This window comes from Solanum pennellii, chromosome 2 (assembly GCF_001406875.1).
Source record: "Solanum pennellii chromosome 2, SPENNV200".
NCBI classification, from domain to species: domain Eukaryota; kingdom Viridiplantae; phylum Streptophyta; class Magnoliopsida; order Solanales; family Solanaceae; genus Solanum; species Solanum pennellii.
Genome location: NC_028638.1, coordinates 55,946,005 through 55,965,280, shown reverse-complemented (window position 1 = coordinate 55,965,280; position 19,276 = coordinate 55,946,005). Strand labels below are relative to the sequence as shown.

At 29.4% G+C, this 19,276-nt stretch overlaps 2 protein-coding genes across 3 annotated transcripts; one reads left to right on the top strand and one right to left on the bottom strand.

Annotated features, from left to right (window-relative positions):
• The first annotated feature begins 8,376 nt into the window (after positions 1-8,376).
• LOC107010349 lies at positions 8,377-9,267 on the top strand. The gene has a single exon (XM_015209627.2). The coding sequence runs from the start codon at positions 8,506-8,508 to the stop codon at positions 8,998-9,000; it is 495 nt and encodes a 164-aa protein (XP_015065113.1). The 5' UTR covers positions 8,377-8,505; the 3' UTR covers positions 9,001-9,267.
• Positions 9,268-14,046: 4,779 nt separating this feature from the next.
• On the bottom strand, positions 14,047-19,001 carry LOC107012009. 2 transcript variants are annotated; one of them, XM_015211714.2, is made up of 12 exons: positions 18,392-19,001; positions 18,215-18,293; positions 17,679-17,751; positions 17,321-17,404; positions 17,113-17,229; positions 16,315-16,737; positions 15,753-16,147; positions 15,568-15,667; positions 15,405-15,464; positions 15,246-15,332; positions 14,832-14,960; positions 14,047-14,646 (listed from the first exon to the last, which is right to left on the bottom strand). In XM_015211714.2, exons 2-12 carry the CDS (start codon positions 18,289-18,291, stop codon positions 14,344-14,346), a joined length of 1,848 nt encoding a protein of 615 aa, XP_015067200.1. In that variant the 5' UTR covers positions 18,292-18,293; positions 18,392-19,001; the 3' UTR covers positions 14,047-14,343. The 2 variants fall into 2 exon arrangements, with proteins under 2 accessions (XP_015067200.1, XP_027770790.1); XM_027914989.1 differs by lacking the exon at positions 17,679-17,751 and having other exon boundaries at positions 18,392-19,000.
• Positions 19,002-19,276: the final 275 nt, after the last annotated feature.

Sequence of the window (19,276 nt, the reverse complement as noted above, 5' to 3'; positions counted from 1 at the left end):
ATTTTTTTTTTTGCTTTATTTAAAAGAAAAATTGATTCAATTTTTTTTTAAAAAAAAATTGAATCAATTTTTCTTTTAAATAAAGCAAAAAAAAAAATTAAAAAAAAAATAAAAAAATTGATGGAAGTCGCTGCAGAAGCAGCGACTTCCATCAAAATTTTTTTATATTTTTTTTATTTATTTTTTGCTTTATTTAAAAGAAAAATTGATTCAATTTTTTTTTAAAAAAAAATTGAATCAATTTTTCTTTTAAATAAAGCAAAAAAAAAAATTAAAAAAAAAATAAAAAAATTGATGGAAGTCGCTGCAGAAGCAGCGACTTCCATCAAAATTTTTTTATATTTTTTTTATTTATTTTTTGCTTTATTTAAAAGAAAAATTGATTCAATTTTTTTTTAAAAAAAAATTGAATCAATTTTTCTTTTAAATAAAGCAAAAAAAAAAATTAAAAAAAAAATAAAAAAATTGATGGAAGTCGCTGCAGAAGCAGCGACTTCCATCAAAATTTTTTTATATTTTTTTTATTTATTTTTTGCTTTATTTAAAAGAAAAATTGATTCAATTTTTTTTTAAAAAAAAATTGAATCAATTTTTCTTTTAAATAAAGCAAAAAAAAAAATTAAAAAAAAAATAAAAAAATTGATGGAAGTCGCTGCAGAAGCAGCGACTTCCATCAAAATTTTTTTATATTTTTTTTATTTATTTTTTGCTTTATTTAAAAGAAAAATTGATTCAATTTTTTTTTAAAAAAAAATTGAATCAATTTTTCTTTTAAATAAAGCAAAAAAAAAAATTAAAAAAAAAATAAAAAAATTGATGGAAGTCGCTGCAGAAGCAGCGACTTCCATCAAAATTTTTTTATATTTTTTTTATTTATTTTTTGCTTTATTTAAAAGAAAAATTGATTCAATTTTTTTTTAAAAAAAAATTGAATCAATTTTTCTTTTAAATAAAGCAAAAAAAAAAATTAAAAAAAAAATAAAAAAATTGATGGAAGTCGCTGCAGAAGCAGCGACTTCCATCAAAATTTTTTTATATTTTTTTTATTTATTTTTTGCTTTATTTAAAAGAAAAATTGATTCAATTTTTTTTTAAAAAAAAATTGAATCAATTTTTCTTTTAAATAAAGCAAAAAAAAAAATTAAAAAAAAAATAAAAAAATTGATGGAAGTCGCTGCAGAAGCAGCGACTTCCATCAAAATTTTTTTATATTTTTTTTATTTATTTTTTGCTTTATTTAAAAGAAAAATTGATTCAATTTTTTTTTAAAAAAAAATTGAATCAATTTTTCTTTTAAATAAAGCAAAAAAAAAAATTAAAAAAAAAATAAAAAAATTGATGGAAGTCGCTGCAGAAGCAGCGACTTCCATCAAAATTTTTTTATATTTTTTTTATTTATTTTTTGCTTTATTTAAAAGAAAAATTGATTCAATTTTTTTTTAAAAAAAAATTGAATCAATTTTTCTTTTAAATAAAGCAAAAAAAAAAATTAAAAAAAAAATAAAAAAATTGATGGAAGTCGCTGCAGAAGCAGCGACTTCCATCAAAATTTTTTTATATTTTTTTTATTTATTTTTTGCTTTATTTAAAAGAAAAATTGATTCAATTTTTTTTTAAAAAAAAATTGAATCAATTTTTCTTTTAAATAAAGCAAAAAAAAAAATTAAAAAAAAAATAAAAAAATTGATGGAAGTCGCTGCAGAAGCAGCGACTTCCATCAAAATTTTTTTATATTTTTTTTATTTATTTTTTGCTTTATTTAAAAGAAAAATTGATTCAATTTTTTTTTAAAAAAAAATTGAATCAATTTTTCTTTTAAATAAAGCAAAAAAAAAAATTAAAAAAAAAATAAAAAAATTGATGGAAGTCGCTGCAGAAGCAGCGACTTCCATCAAAATTTTTTTATATTTTTTTTATTTATTTTTTGCTTTATTTAAAAGAAAAATTGATTCAATTTTTTTTTAAAAAAAAATTGAATCAATTTTTCTTTTAAATAAAGCAAAAAAAAAAATTAAAAAAAAAATAAAAAAATTGATGGAAGTCGCTGCAGAAGCAGCGACTTCCATCAAAATTTTTTTATATTTTTTTTATTTATTTTTTGCTTTATTTAAAAGAAAAATTGATTCAATTTTTTTTTAAAAAAAAATTGAATCAATTTTTCTTTTAAATAAAGCAAAAAAAAAAATTAAAAAAAAAATAAAAAAATTGATGGAAGTCGCTGCAGAAGCAGCGACTTCCATCAAAATTTTTTTATATTTTTTTTATTTATTTTTTGCTTTATTTAAAAGAAAAATTGATTCAATTTTTTTTTAAAAAAAAATTGAATCAATTTTTCTTTTAAATAAAGCAAAAAAAAAAATTAAAAAAAAAATAAAAAAATTGATGGAAGTCGCTGCAGAAGCAGCGACTTCCATCAAAATTTTTTTATATTTTTTTTATTTATTTTTTGCTTTATTTAAAAGAAAAATTGATTCAATTTTTTTTTAAAAAAAAATTGAATCAATTTTTCTTTTAAATAAAGCAAAAAAAAAAATTAAAAAAAAAATAAAAAAATTGATGGAAGTCGCTGCAGAAGCAGCGACTTCCATCAAAATTTTTTTATATTTTTTTTATTTATTTTTTGCTTTATTTAAAAGAAAAATTGATTCAATTTTTTTTTAAAAAAAAATTGAATCAATTTTTCTTTTAAATAAAGCAAAAAATAAATAAAAAAAATATAAAAAAATTTTGATGGAAGTCGCTGCTTCTGCAGCGACTTATAGAATTTTTTTTTTATTTTGAAAATTGCTCTGTGTGGAGCGATTTGTTTAAATTTTTTTTTTAAAAAAAAAGAAAAGGCAAATTTAAGAAATCGCTGCTATTGCAGCGATTTCGCTTTTTCAAAAGGTACAAGTCGCTAGCGATTTTACCGTTTTGGTTTTAAAAAAAAATTGATATGCCCTTTTGGAATTTTTGACAATCTTTTTTACCCTTTTAACTCCACACTCATACCTTTTTTGTGAGACAGAGATATTATTTCTGATAGACCTTCAGCTCAAGAATTATTTCTTAGGTTTTTGGTGTCAAAATAGAAGATTCAAAGACATGCGGCTTCATCAAATCTAAAAAAAATGAAAAATTATTAAACAGCTCGATCAATGAGATGCACGTGCATTGCATCGTTCAGTTTCTGTCACCAAAAATTAAAAAAAATAAAATTATGAGCATCTGTTTGGGGAAAATAATACAAGCATCACATTGACATGCATATATATTATAATATATTTGATTGAATGTTTATGAACCAAATTATACTTAGTTGATTTGTTGTCATGTTTTTGGATTTCAATCTTCAGTCTATTTTGACAAGCTGTGTGTTGTGCATAGTTTCTTTCTCACTCGGCATCACAGTTGGGATATACATAGTCCACTTGTAATCAATAAGTAATGTTTTTCTTATTTTCAAAAATATATTAGTAAATTAATTAGATCAACTTTAATATTTTATATTTAAAAATTTAAATATTGATGAGTAGTACAACAAAGGACTATAATAACTTTTCTTACGTTAATTTGATGAGAAAATATATTTTGAAATATTAGTTAAAATTCATAACATTTGACTCTTGAGAAATAAAACATAAACTAATATATAAAACACCTAACTCTTACGAAGATCTCAACGAAATCGATATTCCGAGCAACCAACGTTTCTGACAAAAGCTTAATCAAGCTCTCAACACTCAAAATAATCTAAAAAGTCTGAAATGAACCCAAACTAGCTATTTACCCAGAGAATGGTAAAATTAATATAGGAATACATTTACATGCTTATTTATTATCAAACAAACAATTGAATAAGTCTTTTCCTGAATAATGAGTAGCCTCAACCATTACCAAAAAAATAAAAAAAGCCTCAACCAATACTCAAAACCAGCCACTAATAAATTTTTGTTTTGCACATTAATTTTGCTGTTGTTGACGGTGAGTTTTGTGGGGGCAGAGTTGGTGGGAGAATGGCCTTAAAAGTCCAAAATCAAAGAGGCAAAACCATGTGAATATTTGCCAATTCTACAAAATATGGGGACCTAAAAAAGCAAATAGATGTTGGACTAATTATGTCTAAAGAAAAAGTTCCATTTTTTAAATTTTTTTTGTATACATAAACTGTTTCGGTGGCTATGTTATGTGGAGGGAAGCTTCATTGTCCCAACTTACAATTATCATTTATATAACGCCAATGATTATCAAAATCTTTGATTCTATTTTTTTATGGGTCCAAAAGAGAAACCCAAAATCTATATTGTAATAACTTAATTAAAAGAATAAAGTTAGGAAAGATTGATTATTAATTAATTAACTAGAAAAAAAAAAAAGAAGCAGGTTAAAGCTACTCATGAAATGTCTTCTCTATCAATCCATTTATATACGGTACATAACTTTTTCTTTTTTTATAGTCTATTTTAGAAAAAAGTAATATTATTATATTTTGTAACTTCTTATTTTATTCTGATATATAATCTCACAATGTCTTTATTTTATAAAAAAATTTATCTTAAACACCACACACCGTTAAATTATCATAAATTATTCTTTATTAAATTTGTATTTGCATCAAAAATTTCTCAATCACAACATTTCTAATTCAAGATAAAAGAAGTAATTAAACACTTGCTGTGACAACGAATTCCAATTTGTATCTTTATAAGTCCGTACAAGAACGTTAACATTTTTTTTAGTCATAGAACAATTAAATATTCGTTTCAACATTATAACAAAAATAACTTTTAACACCAATAAATATTATCATTAATAAATAGTGTTAAAGTCTTTACAGACATTAGTCAAGTGTCATTAGAATCAATGTCGCTACAAGCTTTAATGACATATATAAAGAGTGTTAATTATCATTAAAAATATATATTTAACGATAATTAAGAATTAATTGACGCTAATATGTAGTGGAACATTGAGAAAATATTCTTACAAGAGTTGTCATGATCTTTCTTAATTTGATGTTAACCTTCAAATAATGCCAACCAACTTAAAGAGGAAAAAAAGTAGTATTTCTTAAGCAGGAAGGGAAGGGGGAGAGGGAAAAGAGAAAACGAATCTCTTTATTATTGTGCACTAAGCATGTGTTTCGTAAGCAATAAAGGGACAAAATAGGATGAAAATTAAAGCGACTCTTTTTCTTTTTCTTTTATATTCAACAACTTAAATAATACTACTACTTGGTATTTTAATTTTTTAAATGACCCAAGTCAACCAATATGAAAATAATGGCTTTTACTTTGTCTAACCTTATTTTTGTCTTTAGTTTGATTTTAAATTGAAATGTTAATTAATTTCGGTATTTATATTTTATATAGAGCTATTACATCTTGTTTGGATGATTGTCAGTTTTATCATATTGTATTAGTTTTAATACGATGTTTGTTTTTGATTATTACTTAAATTTTACTATATCGTATGATATTATATTAATTCATCTTTTAGGTAACATGAAAACACTAATTTTATGTAGCGAATGGAGTCTGATTTGGTGTGATTCTGTATTTATCTTAATTTTTTTTATTTTGTCTTTATAGTAATATTTTTCATAGTAGTTTTATCGCGTACTCTATCATTTTTTAGATCTATTATTCAAATTAGAGACGTATTATATTATGTAATGATAGAGAATATACAATATACTCAAAAATTTTATTTATTAAAATAATACAAGATATATTATAAAATAATGCAAACCAATTATCCTATCAAAGTGTTAATAATAATATAATATTTATCATAAGGTATTGAATAATTTGATATGCCTAGTCAAAGAAGAGAATAAATAAAAAATTGAAGGAAACATAAACTAGGAGACAAGAAAATAATGAATAAAGAATGTATATATTTTCCAAGGTGGGAGGAAAATAGAAGTGAAAATTAGAAAAAGAAGAAGAAAACAAAATAGAGAAAGGTGATGGAAGAGTGATAGTGTTTTGTTTGTGTGGAACAGTTAGTAGAAGTTCCACGATTCAAAACACCACAACAAAAAAACAGATCATTACATGTAAGCTCTTGTCGGGTTGTTGCTATTTATTTACTATTTATTTAATTATTTATTTATTTATCTACACTCTCCTGCCTTCCTTCATTTCCACGTGTCTTTTTATTCACACTCCTCTGTTTCTCCTTCACCTTGCCACGTCCCTTTCTTTTCTTACCTATATTACCCTTCTAATCTTCCCATTATTTCAGCTCAACCGCCCAATTTACTTAGTTTGACTAAAATAGACAGTCGATCAACTAAATTAAATATTAGCTAATAATTCACGAGTTAAAAACAATGGTTTAAGAAAAAAACATGTATCCACAATTATACGTAAAAATATTGTGTAGTGATCAATAAAGTGGTTAAGAGTTATGGAATTTAAAGTTCAAATCTCATTAAACACACACACAAAAAAAATTATTTCATTTGTTCTATTATTGGCAGATAAAATTACTTGATAGGTTTTACTTAGTTATAAATATTCTCTAAAATTACTCGAGGTGCGCCAAAAATTTATGTAACCACAATCAATGTTGATCACTCTATTTAATTAATGTATTACTTTAACAATTAGTCCAAATTAGTATAAATGTAAGAGTTCATCATTATAGTTAACAAATCTTCCAAGGGAATAAGAAGAGACAAAGGAAGAAAGGAGGGAGGTTCTATAATTAATCTAATAAACAAAGAAATAACATCATAGCATAATCATAATTGAGTTTTCCCTCTTCTATAGTAAAGTAGGCATCTTTTTTTGGATACTAATTAATAATTTGAGACATGAATCCTCCATCTTAATTGTATGCATAACAGTATGAAAATTACGTAATTGAATAAATTAATTATATGTTACATCATATATTTATCGAGCCATGCATCTAGGCGGTGCATATTCATCGATTTAGAGAATTTTGATCGTTGTGTTTATCAATTCATTTGCGATCTAGATAAGTTATCGCTCGATAATCTTTATGTGTTGGTAGAGAAAAATTAGTTGGTGGTAATATGTATGTGCTTATATAAAGTATATAGAGGCAATTTGCCAAAAAAGTGATAAAAGGGTAAAAGAAAAGGGAAAAAGTGTCATGATAATCTTCTTTGAATTATTGTATAGTAGCCTTCAAATATCATTATCAAGATGCACAGGTTACTTGTTGATCTGTTTGTAGTCATCTCATGAGTAAGAATTAAGAACCTTCCTTTGCTATTTCTTTTCTACAGATAAGTCCTAATTTTGCCTTATCAAAACTCCTGCACATACCATTATTCAAGAAAATGGATGGGTGGTTGGTTACATGTTACCCTCCCGTTTTTAATTCTACGCTCTTTCTCCATCCTTTATTTAACATCTCGTGATTCCTATGTGCAGTAGTACATTGACCGTACACCGTTTACCATCTTCTTTGCTTTTTAATTTTAAATTATTTGACATTTTTTCACAGTTATATAAAAGTCTGATTAAGTTTGAACTTTATAAAAAAAAAAAATAGGTCACATTAAAAGTAAGACGAACAAAAATGATTTTCTATCTGAACTTGATATTCTTAATTAAAAAAATTACTTACCATTTCGTTACAAATTCTTTCGTTACAATTCTTGTTAAACTGATCTTTCAATAAATATAACTTCATCCGGACTTTTACTACTAGTTTGATATGTACCTCTACCACTTGAATCAATATGGATAGAATACACGTGAAACTAAAAGAATTTAAATTTTAAAAAAATATCATGTAAAATTAAATGTACAATAAAAATACATCTATCATTAATATTTGGATGATAATATCTAAAGACGGCTATTTCTTTAAGAATAACTTTCAATATCTGATATCTAGTGTCCAAATTAATTAAAATTTGTATAGGAAATATCAGTATATCTTTAGATATTCGAAGCACATTAACTTAACTGTACGTCAAGTAAAATTATTAAGAGAGAAGCGTTATTATCGAAAGTCTTTTCATTCTTAGGGCTTAATTTAACTTTGAGTAAACTTATTAACTTTTGATTATAAGTATTAAGTTTAAAAATTAAACTTATGTTTGTTTTTTTACTTCAAAGTAATTCATTTAAAATAATACTCCCGAAATGAGCAAGGAAAACGAGACTTGCTCAAAAATCCATAGTCCCTACTTGCGTAATTTGAAGATGAAAATAGGGGTAAAATTTAACGGAAGAAGTATACAACCTGTCACCCATAAGTTTACAGGTTGGCAATGCATTGCCCTATGCTGCTATGATGCCAAATATAACAAACTCTTTAATTCAAAAGTCACCTCTTTATTTTCCTTTTTACCATTTCCCCTTCTCTCTTTTTAATAAATAAAAATGCTGACGTGGCTTCCTGGTTCATTACTCGAGAGTACAATTTTATTATCACTTCCTATTTATATATACCTCCCATTCCCTCATTTTTCTCTCCTCCAGTCTTCTCTAACAAGTTTTTTCCATCTCCATTGAATCCAAATCGGATCTACCAAATATGGGTATTTGCAGTTCTTGTGAATCTACATCTATTGCTACAGCAAAATTGATACTACAAGACGGAAGATTACAAGAGTTTCCTTATCCAGTAAAGGCGTCGTACCTGTTACAGAAAGATCCGTCAATATTCATATGTAATTCCGATGAAATGGATTTCGGTGATGTAGTTTCCGCCATAAGCGCTGATGAAGAGCTTCAACCCGGTCAACTTTACTTTGCGTTGCCGTTAAGCAATCTGAAACGTAGGCTTAAGGCGGAGGAAATGGCAGCATTAGCTGTAAAAGCTAGTTCTGCATTGAACAATTGTGGTACTGAGAAATACGGTTGTCGCCGTAAAGGTTCAGATTTCTTAGTAGAAAAAAAGGGGAAAAGGAGAGATAATAACGATTCCGCCGCCGCTGCCGCCGCTGCGGAATTGAGAAGAGCGAGGAGTAGTGGTGGTAGTGGGAGGAGAGGGAAGTTTACGGCGAGGTTAACTGCAATACCTGAGTAGATTTAACTTTTGGGGAAAATCAAACTGTTCATTTTAATAGTTTTTTTTCATTTTTGTGAATATAGTAGAAAATTAGTTGAGGTTAATATTCAAGATCTGCTCGAATTAGTGAGTAGTTCGAAATTCGGCATCAAATTTTTTATTTATTTTTTAGAATAATGTGTAGTTGTCATCAGTTAATATGGGGTTGTATCACAATTTTACCTCTAGCTCGATTGATTAGCAAATATTGGATTAAAACCTAAATGAGATCTCCATTAATTTGCATCATTTATTATCATCAAGTACTACAGCTAAAATATACTTTTTCTTAATTAATAGTAATTGATTTTTTTAAAAAAAGGATTAGTAGGATTTTATTTAGATCAAGAGATGATAAAAGACAAAGGTTGGCGTCTTCTGAACTTTCTCACCCACACCACCTACGCAACGTACGCTATCGTCTGACTTATCATAACGACTAGCATGGATTAAAATGAGGAATATTGTTATTCATAGTGTATTTCAAATGTGTAATGAACCTCAAAAATTAGCTTAAATGATTTACGGAGAAAAATAATTTTAACTTGAAGTTAACGAAAAAAGATGAAGAGGATCTTGTTGTCGATGATACAAGCGATTTCATAGTTTGACTTTGAAGCACATGAATTGTAAACATCACAGGTATTAAAAGGAATCAAGGATTATAAATTTGGCTATAATTAGCTAACAAAGTAATAATTTGAATGTTTTGAACCATGTTAAACTAATGTATATGTATGTTGTGAAGGGACAGTTCAATGATTAAAAAATAAATTACGATTAATTATCGATTTGAATTTGCAGGTTATGAAGCTAGCTAGCTCACTCCAGTGCTCTTGTTCTTTATGTTCCTTATTCTCAAGTCATAACTATTGATGAAGGAATAAAAAAACTAATCTAAATGAATGGGATGAATTATTGCAATAATTTGTAGGGTCAAAGAGAGAAAAATATTGTATGAAAAGTGGATTTGCAAAAACTATCATGGAAAAATAAATTATATTTTACTTTCTCCCACCACTACAATTATCGTGCTAATATAATAAGAAAACTAAAACTATTCCTTTTTCCTTAATCAGATATTTCGAGTTTGATCGCTATACGTATAAAGTTATTTTTATTAAGAAGTATTTTACTCCTCAATATGAGACTTTTCGATATAAATTTCAATTTAATGAGATTTCAATATGAATTTCGAACACTCTAGTTATTTTTTTTAAAAAAAGTGTTGCCTCAGCAGGCTAGCTAATCTTAACTTTCTCACAGCTGGAACCATGTCAATGTCATTATCTACATTTAATAGTTGTTTTATTCCTTTGATTGGAAAATTACCATAACTTAATATAATTTGAAGTTTCGAGTGAGTAAGCAACAAACAATGCGACAATACATGACTTTTCACCCATACAAGTTGTAGTTTGGAAAATATTGACTTTTTAGTACGTAACCAACTAATATATTATTCACTAACATACGTTAAAATGAGATATTTTCACATAATTAGTAAAGCATGTTGCAATATGGTAGTGAGACTAATTAGTACTCCACTACAATATAGGTAGAAAATTTAATTAAGCAAATGTGGTTGGTTAATTAAAGCTGGACCCATTTCTGTTGATATGCCTTAACTCTACTCCCGCCGTCCATAATTGTTTGTTATATTAAGGTCATGCACATCCTTCAAGAAAAACTTAATACAATGTGTAATTTGACTAATATAACCCTATCAAGAATATCAAAAGTCTACCTAACTTTCCAATTGAACTACATTATCATTAAGGGTAAATTTGAAAAAAAATGACTAAATATTTTTTGATTATTTAAATTGACAATTTATTTTGGACAACTACTTTTAGTATACCTGTCAAACAATTGTGGACGGAGGAAGTATTATTTATCATGACATCCCATTGATCAAATGTTTAGAAGCAAAAAGCCAGCTAGGAGAATCCAATGCTTCACGTATTTCAAGTAGATGGGGTTTCTAAATGAGTTTTTTTTATTACCATGCAATTTTACTCAAAGTACTTATAAAATTTCATGGCACGTTTTTCACTCTATATATATACAATTGGCCCATACCATTGAATCCATCACAAGTGGTGCAAACACTGTACTTTTGGGACAAACACAACATGTGAATCACACAAGCACGTAGTAGATCTAGATTGTTGCCATAAATCTTACTGTCTAAACTAAATGTTTTTATAATTATGAATAGTATGTTTATAATGTGTAAGTACATTATGACGGTTATTAGGGAAATACATATTTTTTTTTCGATCGATGACTCAAGTAATAATTGTTGCAAATCTGCTATCGGAATAAGAAATCCGTATGTCATCAAACTAATATTTTCAGTTAAATACTGCTTAACACGGATTGCAAGCTTGATGCCATACATAGATTAATAAAGTAAAATCCAAGAAATTGTAAGTAAATGTTATAGTGTTCGATAGTGCAACTTGTGGTTATTTTATTAAATTTAATCGTAAGGCAAAAAATGTGTGCACCGTCACACTTCATTTTTTTCATGAGAATATATATATAATAGTAAAGTAGGTACTATATGTTTGAGCCTTTGATGGGATCGATGATTAATGTTTCTAGTGCTTATCGCGAATAATATATATATATATATATCTACTTTTATTAAATGGAGATATATATAACATCCAGTCCAAGTTGGTAACCATATAATTAAATCGAATATAATCTCATCGAAATCTTATAATCTTTTCAAATGTTTTTTGTGTCTCAAACGCACAATCATACTTAAAATAGGAGTGTTTTTATCATACTTTACTTGATAGAAATGAAGGCAATTTCTTTGGTTGGTCCCAAAGATTAATGCGTCTGAAGGATCAAACATCCTTTTCACTTGCCAGATTTTATTTCACCGTGTTGTAATAGTAACAATAATAATATTTTTCATGTCTTGTCGTATTTTTTGGTTTTTCTTTTAACGTAAAACAGTTCAATGTTTACTATTAATGAATGTGAAGATTTGAATCAGAGTATGTTTTTCCAACTTGTTGAGAGACTTTAATTGCCATTATGTGCCTGTTAGCTAGCTGCATCAAAAGTATGGGGTATAAATATAATATATACAAGGTGGTCCTTCCTTATCCCACACCTAACTAAAAGATTTCAATTTCTCTCATATTAATTAGTTGGGTATGTTTGTAAATTGAAACATCATATCATATGTATATGCGAACACACTTTAGATTTACATACGTAAAAAAATGATTTACCATCAACGTCAAAACTTGAAGTTTATAAATTTTAAATTATAATTTGTTTGATAAAATTATAAAGTTAATTTATGCATATTTCATCTTCTCAAAACACCAACTCATTTTCTTCCCATCCAAATCACCTACTTCATAATTTGCTACATTAATTGTAGGTCATCATATTTAGTTACTATTAAATATCTAATAAGTCCTTGTCCAATTACTGGTTAATCTTCAGTAGTTCAATCCATATCCGGACCGTTTAGTTTACACATATTCCATCCGTTTAAAAAAATGATTTTTTTTCTTTTTTAGTCTTTTAAAAAATTGACTTTTTTCCTTTTTAGTCACACTTTAGTTTCAGCTTAGCATGTGACATGTTTAAAGCCACAAGATTGAAGAACAATTTAGTACATTTAACATAATTTTAATTTAGAATCATAAGATTCAAAAATCTTCTTTATTTTTAATACTTTGTGCCAAATCAAATCAGATCATTTTTTTTTAAACGAAGGAAATATTAAATAAAGAATAGTGATGTTATGAATTAATAATGTCGAAATTAGCTAGTAAATATCTATTAGATACATTATGAGTACATAAAAAAACAGTTAAAAAGTCAAAAACACTAAAGCTTCATATCTGATGTATTAGAACGGTGAGTTTTCTATTAAAACTATCATGAAACACACCTTTAATACATACATTACGATAACTAAACGGTCCAAAATAACCTCATGTTGACAATTTCTTTAAAAAATAAAAGTGATAATGAGTCTACCTCCGATCTATATCAGAAAATCAAAGAAATATATCTGTTGAACTTATTTAATGACCTGAATACTAGTTAGTAGTTAGCGTGAAAGGATGTGTTGGGCCTTTAATATAAGATGGTGCAGTTTTGAATTGCAGCTCACACAGAAAAGAAACTTCAGCAGCTCAAAATTAAGTTTTATATTTGACTTGTTATATGTGACTCCAATTTTTATATAAACTATCAAAAATCATCTTTTTTTGATAAGTCAAACTACCTGCCTCGATATGCTAAAAGGATTGATTGACAAAATTTCTGAAGCGGTTACTGATCCCTTGTTACTTTTTGTAGTGGTATTTTTCTAAATTTTTATAATAAAAAAATGTTTTGGTATTATGTATTTGTGTATTTATAAACTCTAGCAATGAGCATTCTCTCAATAGAGAGACGATAGCAAATATCTTATACACATGTATAATATACGAGTAGCATATATTTTTAGCTGTTGGTTCCCTGTACACTTCACATACAGTTTAAGAAAACATATACATTGGATCTACGGGACTCTATATACAATTGATTTCTTTACATACATTCAGCTTCGACTTTTTAAAAGATTGGAAATACACATAAATAAAGATATTGTATTTGCGCGATTTCAGTTAGGGTTATATATTCGCACAATTTTGATTAAGATTTTATATTGTATATGCGCACATACATTTTATTTTGATATTGTACAATGCAAAAATGAGTGTGAATATGAAATTTTGCCGAAGGATTCACCGTCAATTGGGCTTCAAAAGTAAGTTGACCAACATAAGAGAAGGCCCAGCTCTGAGATTGGATTGTCCAATGAATATGACTTAGATTTAGAGAAAATTTCATATTTAACATATTTTATAACACCATTTTGTTACTAGTTATGATGTTATTTTTCAAGTTTTTAAACTTACCAGATAAAAGATTTATTGGACATATAAAAAAAAATGAGAAACTAATTAGTGTAGTAATGATAATAAAGAGTTTAAATTAAAATAAGAGAACTCCTAACCAATGGAGATGAGATTTAGATTTATATACGTGCCTGAAACACAGAATTTGCTTCTTCTTAGAGCACACAACTAGGCTTTGCTCAAATAGAAATAGCCAAAGAATTGAGGGGCACTTCCACAGAGACACAATTACAGGAACTTTGATCATCGTCCATTCTAACTGAAAACTACCATTCATTTATACACAAGTGATGGGAAAAAGAATTGAGACTTCTTTCAAAGAAAAAAAAGAAAGAAACAACCACATTCTTCGATTAATCTTAACATACCATCATCATTTCACCAGCTCCTTCATTATTAGATACCGGAAAGCAAAATTATGAGGAACCCATTCAATGTTCTTGCGGCCCTTTCCCTGTGGAATCTTCTTAATGCTCTTTCTAAGAGATTCCGGTAAAGATTGCTGGACCATCTCTAACACACCGGCAGGACATAGGCCAGAGTCCTTAGCAAAGGACTCCACAACTTTTGGTAACACTATTTTCTGATCCTTCTTCACACCAAAGGTAGCTCTGATATAATCTTCTTTTGCGACTTCCAGCTCCTCGTGTACTCTTTTCGGTGTATACACTCGAACCTGACAAAAACATTTCACTCCCGTTAGAAAGAAATTGGCCTCCAGATCACTACTAATTTATCGTCTTTTTTTAAAATGCCTAATGCATTTGCATAGCAAGAGCAACTACCACGGAGAATATTTCTAGCATTGTGATAATAACATGCTCATGGAGAAGATAGTGAGGAGAATATTATGGCCATTACCGCGGGATCTGAGTGATTGCCTGAGCTGAGTGCAAAATGCAGAAGGGGTTCTGGATGTTCAATAGCATATGTTTGTCTTTCATCCCCAGTCTTGAATTTTCCTTTAGAAGAAAGTAACAAGCGAAGCCACTGCATCCAGAATGAACTTTATCAGCATCTCAACTATTAAATCCTCCAAGACCAGCATAACTAGAAATATGCCAAGAATAAAAAGCACTAGGCTGGAGTACAGACATTTTGACAACAGAAGTAAATAAAGATGCTAAAGCTCTTGGGATATACTTGGAGGAGAAAGTATGTTTCAGGTGTAGGTAGTTGATTGATTCATTGATTGTGTAGCTTAGGCCATGACTGTTGCATGTGTACATTAACCTAAAATGGACATCCAACAAGAAAATAGTTCATGAAGTATACCTGTCCTGGTCTGGACATTCGACATCCCAGGATAGAGTTCTGTATCATATCTGCACTTACTACATGGCCTCCAACATTATAGGCAGCCTGATTAAGCAATAAGGTAAGACAACATCCCCACCATGCAACTCAACCAAATAAAAAGGTTTATTTACTAACCTTCAAGAGTAGAAATATTCTCTTGACATTGTTTTGGGGGATACCATAAGCTAGAAATGCCTACATGGAAATAGTAATACTCCACCATCAGCTAAAAGTAGATATTGACTGCATAGATTATAAAACTATAACACTGATGCTCTAAATTAATGAGGAACCTTACATGCATCACCAATGCATTATGTACGTTAAGCCAGAATGCTAACTTCTCTTCGTGAGTCAACTTTCGTGGATCTATTTGTTCCAGGCGAGAAATAAGTGACCTGCAATATGACACCTCAATGAGCACCATACGTCAATAAAGGTTAATCTCATGACATGAGGTGCCTGAATCTCATATGTTCTTACCTGAAGTGCTGTAACATTGGTTCAATATCGCCCAATTTCTGAGTATCTCTATATACACACTGTACTTCAATCATTGTGCTGTAAGGTCCACTGAACTCCTTCAACCCTTCTACATGAAAAGGATTGTCCAGCCGAACATCAAAAGATGAATCATTCCTAAATCCTGGACTCCATATGTCTTTTGGGGAAAATGCACTTATGGAAGACAAGGATGAGGTTGGCGATGAAAGACCGGGATTTGTCAGTGGAGGATCAGCAAGCTTGCTATATATGGTGCACATGCACTTTATCATATCCTCAGACAGCTTGTTTGGTGTATCAGGAACGTGATCAGAGATACGGGTGCCTAGATGCTCTGCCAAACTGATTACATTTGAAGAAGCATTTTGCGCATACTGCAAAAAAATCGTAAAAGAGAGACTCAAATTTTTAAGCTGTTAGTTGTTTTTTTAAGAAAACACTTCTGAGTCATTATATATCTAGATGCAACAATGATAAAAATAATCTGTCCCTCAAATAGCAGAAAGTGCAACGAAAATTCATCTCCGTGATTGCAAATTACCTCCATCATAGATAATGGTTGAGAATGACACGCACGCAATGTTTTGCCCAGTGTCTCTTCCGGCGGGGAAGCTCTGCTCGACAGAGCTGAACGCTGAGACAACGACGAATGGCTTCGATGAACTCCAGATTCGTTAATTTTGTCTTCCACCATACTATTGTTTTCTTTCCGTGGATATAGTTCTGATTGACTATCAACTCGAGAAGTAGATTTTTCCCTTTTCAACATCACATCAGAATTGGAGAAATCAAGACGCCTCCTTGGGGTACTTATAGGAGATTTTAGTTTATCATCTTTTGTGGGAGGAGATAAGGATGAGACTTGTTGATCAAACGCTTTCCTGTATAATGAGAGAAGATACTGTTCCAAATGCCCAACTTCCAATTCTAGTACTGCAATATCTCTAATGAGTTCCGTTGCTGGCTGGAAATAGTTAAGACAGAAATAAGGTTAACAAATCAATTAAGATATACGAAAATAACCCAACCACAACAATGAGCCTAGCAGAAACTCAGAACGAAAAATAGACTATTTGAGGCTTACACTACTAAATCAGCTTCACAGAGAGTTTAATGTGTGAAGTTCCCAAGTTTACACTAACTCAGAGAGCATATATGTAAAGCTAACATATGTGCATTATCACATATCTAAAATCAACCTCTTGAAAAATACCACATATATATAGCATATCTTAGTTCTTGTTTGAGATCAACTAAAGTGAGAAGCTTCGTTAGAGGATGCTAAAGATTACAACATAGTATAGTTCATTTTAAAAATACACAGAGCAGAAGGAGGTACCTTAGGCATTGCGGTCACTTCATTGACATCTTGAGAAGAAGATTTATAACCTAATGCTTTCTCAAGAGCACATCGAACTGCAACTTGATCATGTAATCTTCTCTCCAGCTGCATTATCTGCAAAGTGATATGGTTTTACCCACTATAAACATTAACGAATCTTTCCAATTTACCAACATGAGAAGACATATCATCTATGTTAGACTACCTCCTGCCTCAGAGAACTTTGTATTTCAGCCGAGGATGATTGTTTCTTCTCGCTCACGTCACAGTCATTCCCGTGACTCGTATCCTAGTGTAAATAAAAAAAAAATTCTCAGACAGTTGCAAAAGCTCGGTACTTGAGAGATTTGTTCTTCTTTATCTTTTCAGAAGATAGAACTAGCAAATTGGATCATAGAGATATCAGAAAACAAGACTACAGAGAAGGAAAAGGAATATAGGAAGCTAGGTAGAAGATCACCCATTCTGATCTACTTTTATTCCCTTTTCCAACATGTGACATTGTGACAGTATAGCTTAGGGGCTACTTTTAACATCAAAACGCGAGAAGGAAGCGTCCTTACCAACTTCAATCGATTAGAGGTCCCTACAGAATGATCCACGATATTCTCCTTTTGTTCTGGTTTAACTGGAAAGCTGCCATTGCAGAAATCACACAAAAAGACTAAGATTGAAAGAAACGGTAGACAGCACTCAACAAATCACATGTGGGAAAGATTTAGCCACGGGAGACTTCTAAAATAAACAAATTGCTTTGTGCAAAGGAACTAAAGAAGTAGTAGGATATAAGAACAGAAGTAAACGGCGTGAATGTTTAGATTCAGTACTCCATGTCATATAAGAAAAAGCCCCTTTCCCCTTTCCCACTCTTGCTACAGAGCTTTCCAATTTTGCAGTAACGCAGAGCACATTGGTACACGAAACACCAGTTTGTCAAGCAAGCACATAGTTGCACAGATGTGATTTAGAGGGTTTTTATTCGTACAAAATCTACCAAGAGGAACACACCCAATAAGCAATTTTTTCTAGTTAAGCAGACCCCAAAGCGATGAAGGAAGAAAGAGAGAGAATTCTAGACAAGAATAAATCCAAAGTCTACCTCTTGGAACGCGTGTGTTTAGATGATGTCACTCTATTTTCTGTAAACTTACTGGTGCTAAACCCTTCAAAATCCATATCTGCAGCTCACTCAATGTGAATGAAAAGCTTGCCATTAGCCATCAAGAACCAATTTTTCGTAAATGGGAACAGCAAAACTGGATCAGAGTATACTTACCAGTACATACTTCAAACAGGTAACTATGAAAGATCAAATATTTGGAAAATGGAAACAGACCCACTGGTCCTAAAGACCCAAAACAGGCCTCAAAAACCTCAGCTTGAAATAAAACCCCCAACTTGTCTTTGCATAAAGTCTCAAATGGACAAGAAAAGGCAGCCCTCCTTTTGACCAGGAGTTGAAAGTGTAAGTAGCAGATGCTCACTTTTGCTCCAAAAATCTGTTACTCCCACATTCCCAATATAGCTTTGTGCAATAGAGGGGAAGGTGAAGAGAGCTTTTTCCACTGAAAAAAAAAGAGAGAGTATTCCCTAGTAAAGCTCAAAAATGTCAAAGGTATCCAAAAGTAGGTATATTTTACTTGACCATAAAGAGTTGATAAAGGTCAGAGATTTCGGAGGAATAATAAAAATGGTGACTCAAACAGAATACTAAAAGGTTTAAGCTAAAACAAAAGGAAGATTAGAAACATCGTAGATGGATTAATAATTTTAGCAGTATTGACAACCCATTTTTCCACATTCGTTTCACTTGTTGGTGAGCTAGTGGGAGTTGTTGACCGGCCCTTTTGTCCCACACCTTGTTTATCTATATGTATGTATACCTCTAAGCCTCAACTTCAATCACTCTATTCTTCTATTTCTGTGAGTGTTTTGGTTAGGGGGTGGGGGTTGTCCTATTTTGCTTACATCAATAAATAGAGTTGAGATTATAATTAAAGTTGTTATCAAAATAAATAGTTATTTGTTTTTTAATTTTTAGGTTTAAATAAATCAAATTAGGTTCATATAAATAGATTTGAGATTTCATATGGATTACTTTCTGATAAAATTATTTTAAATTTCATATACCAATTATTGAATATTCGTTAAGATAAAATAT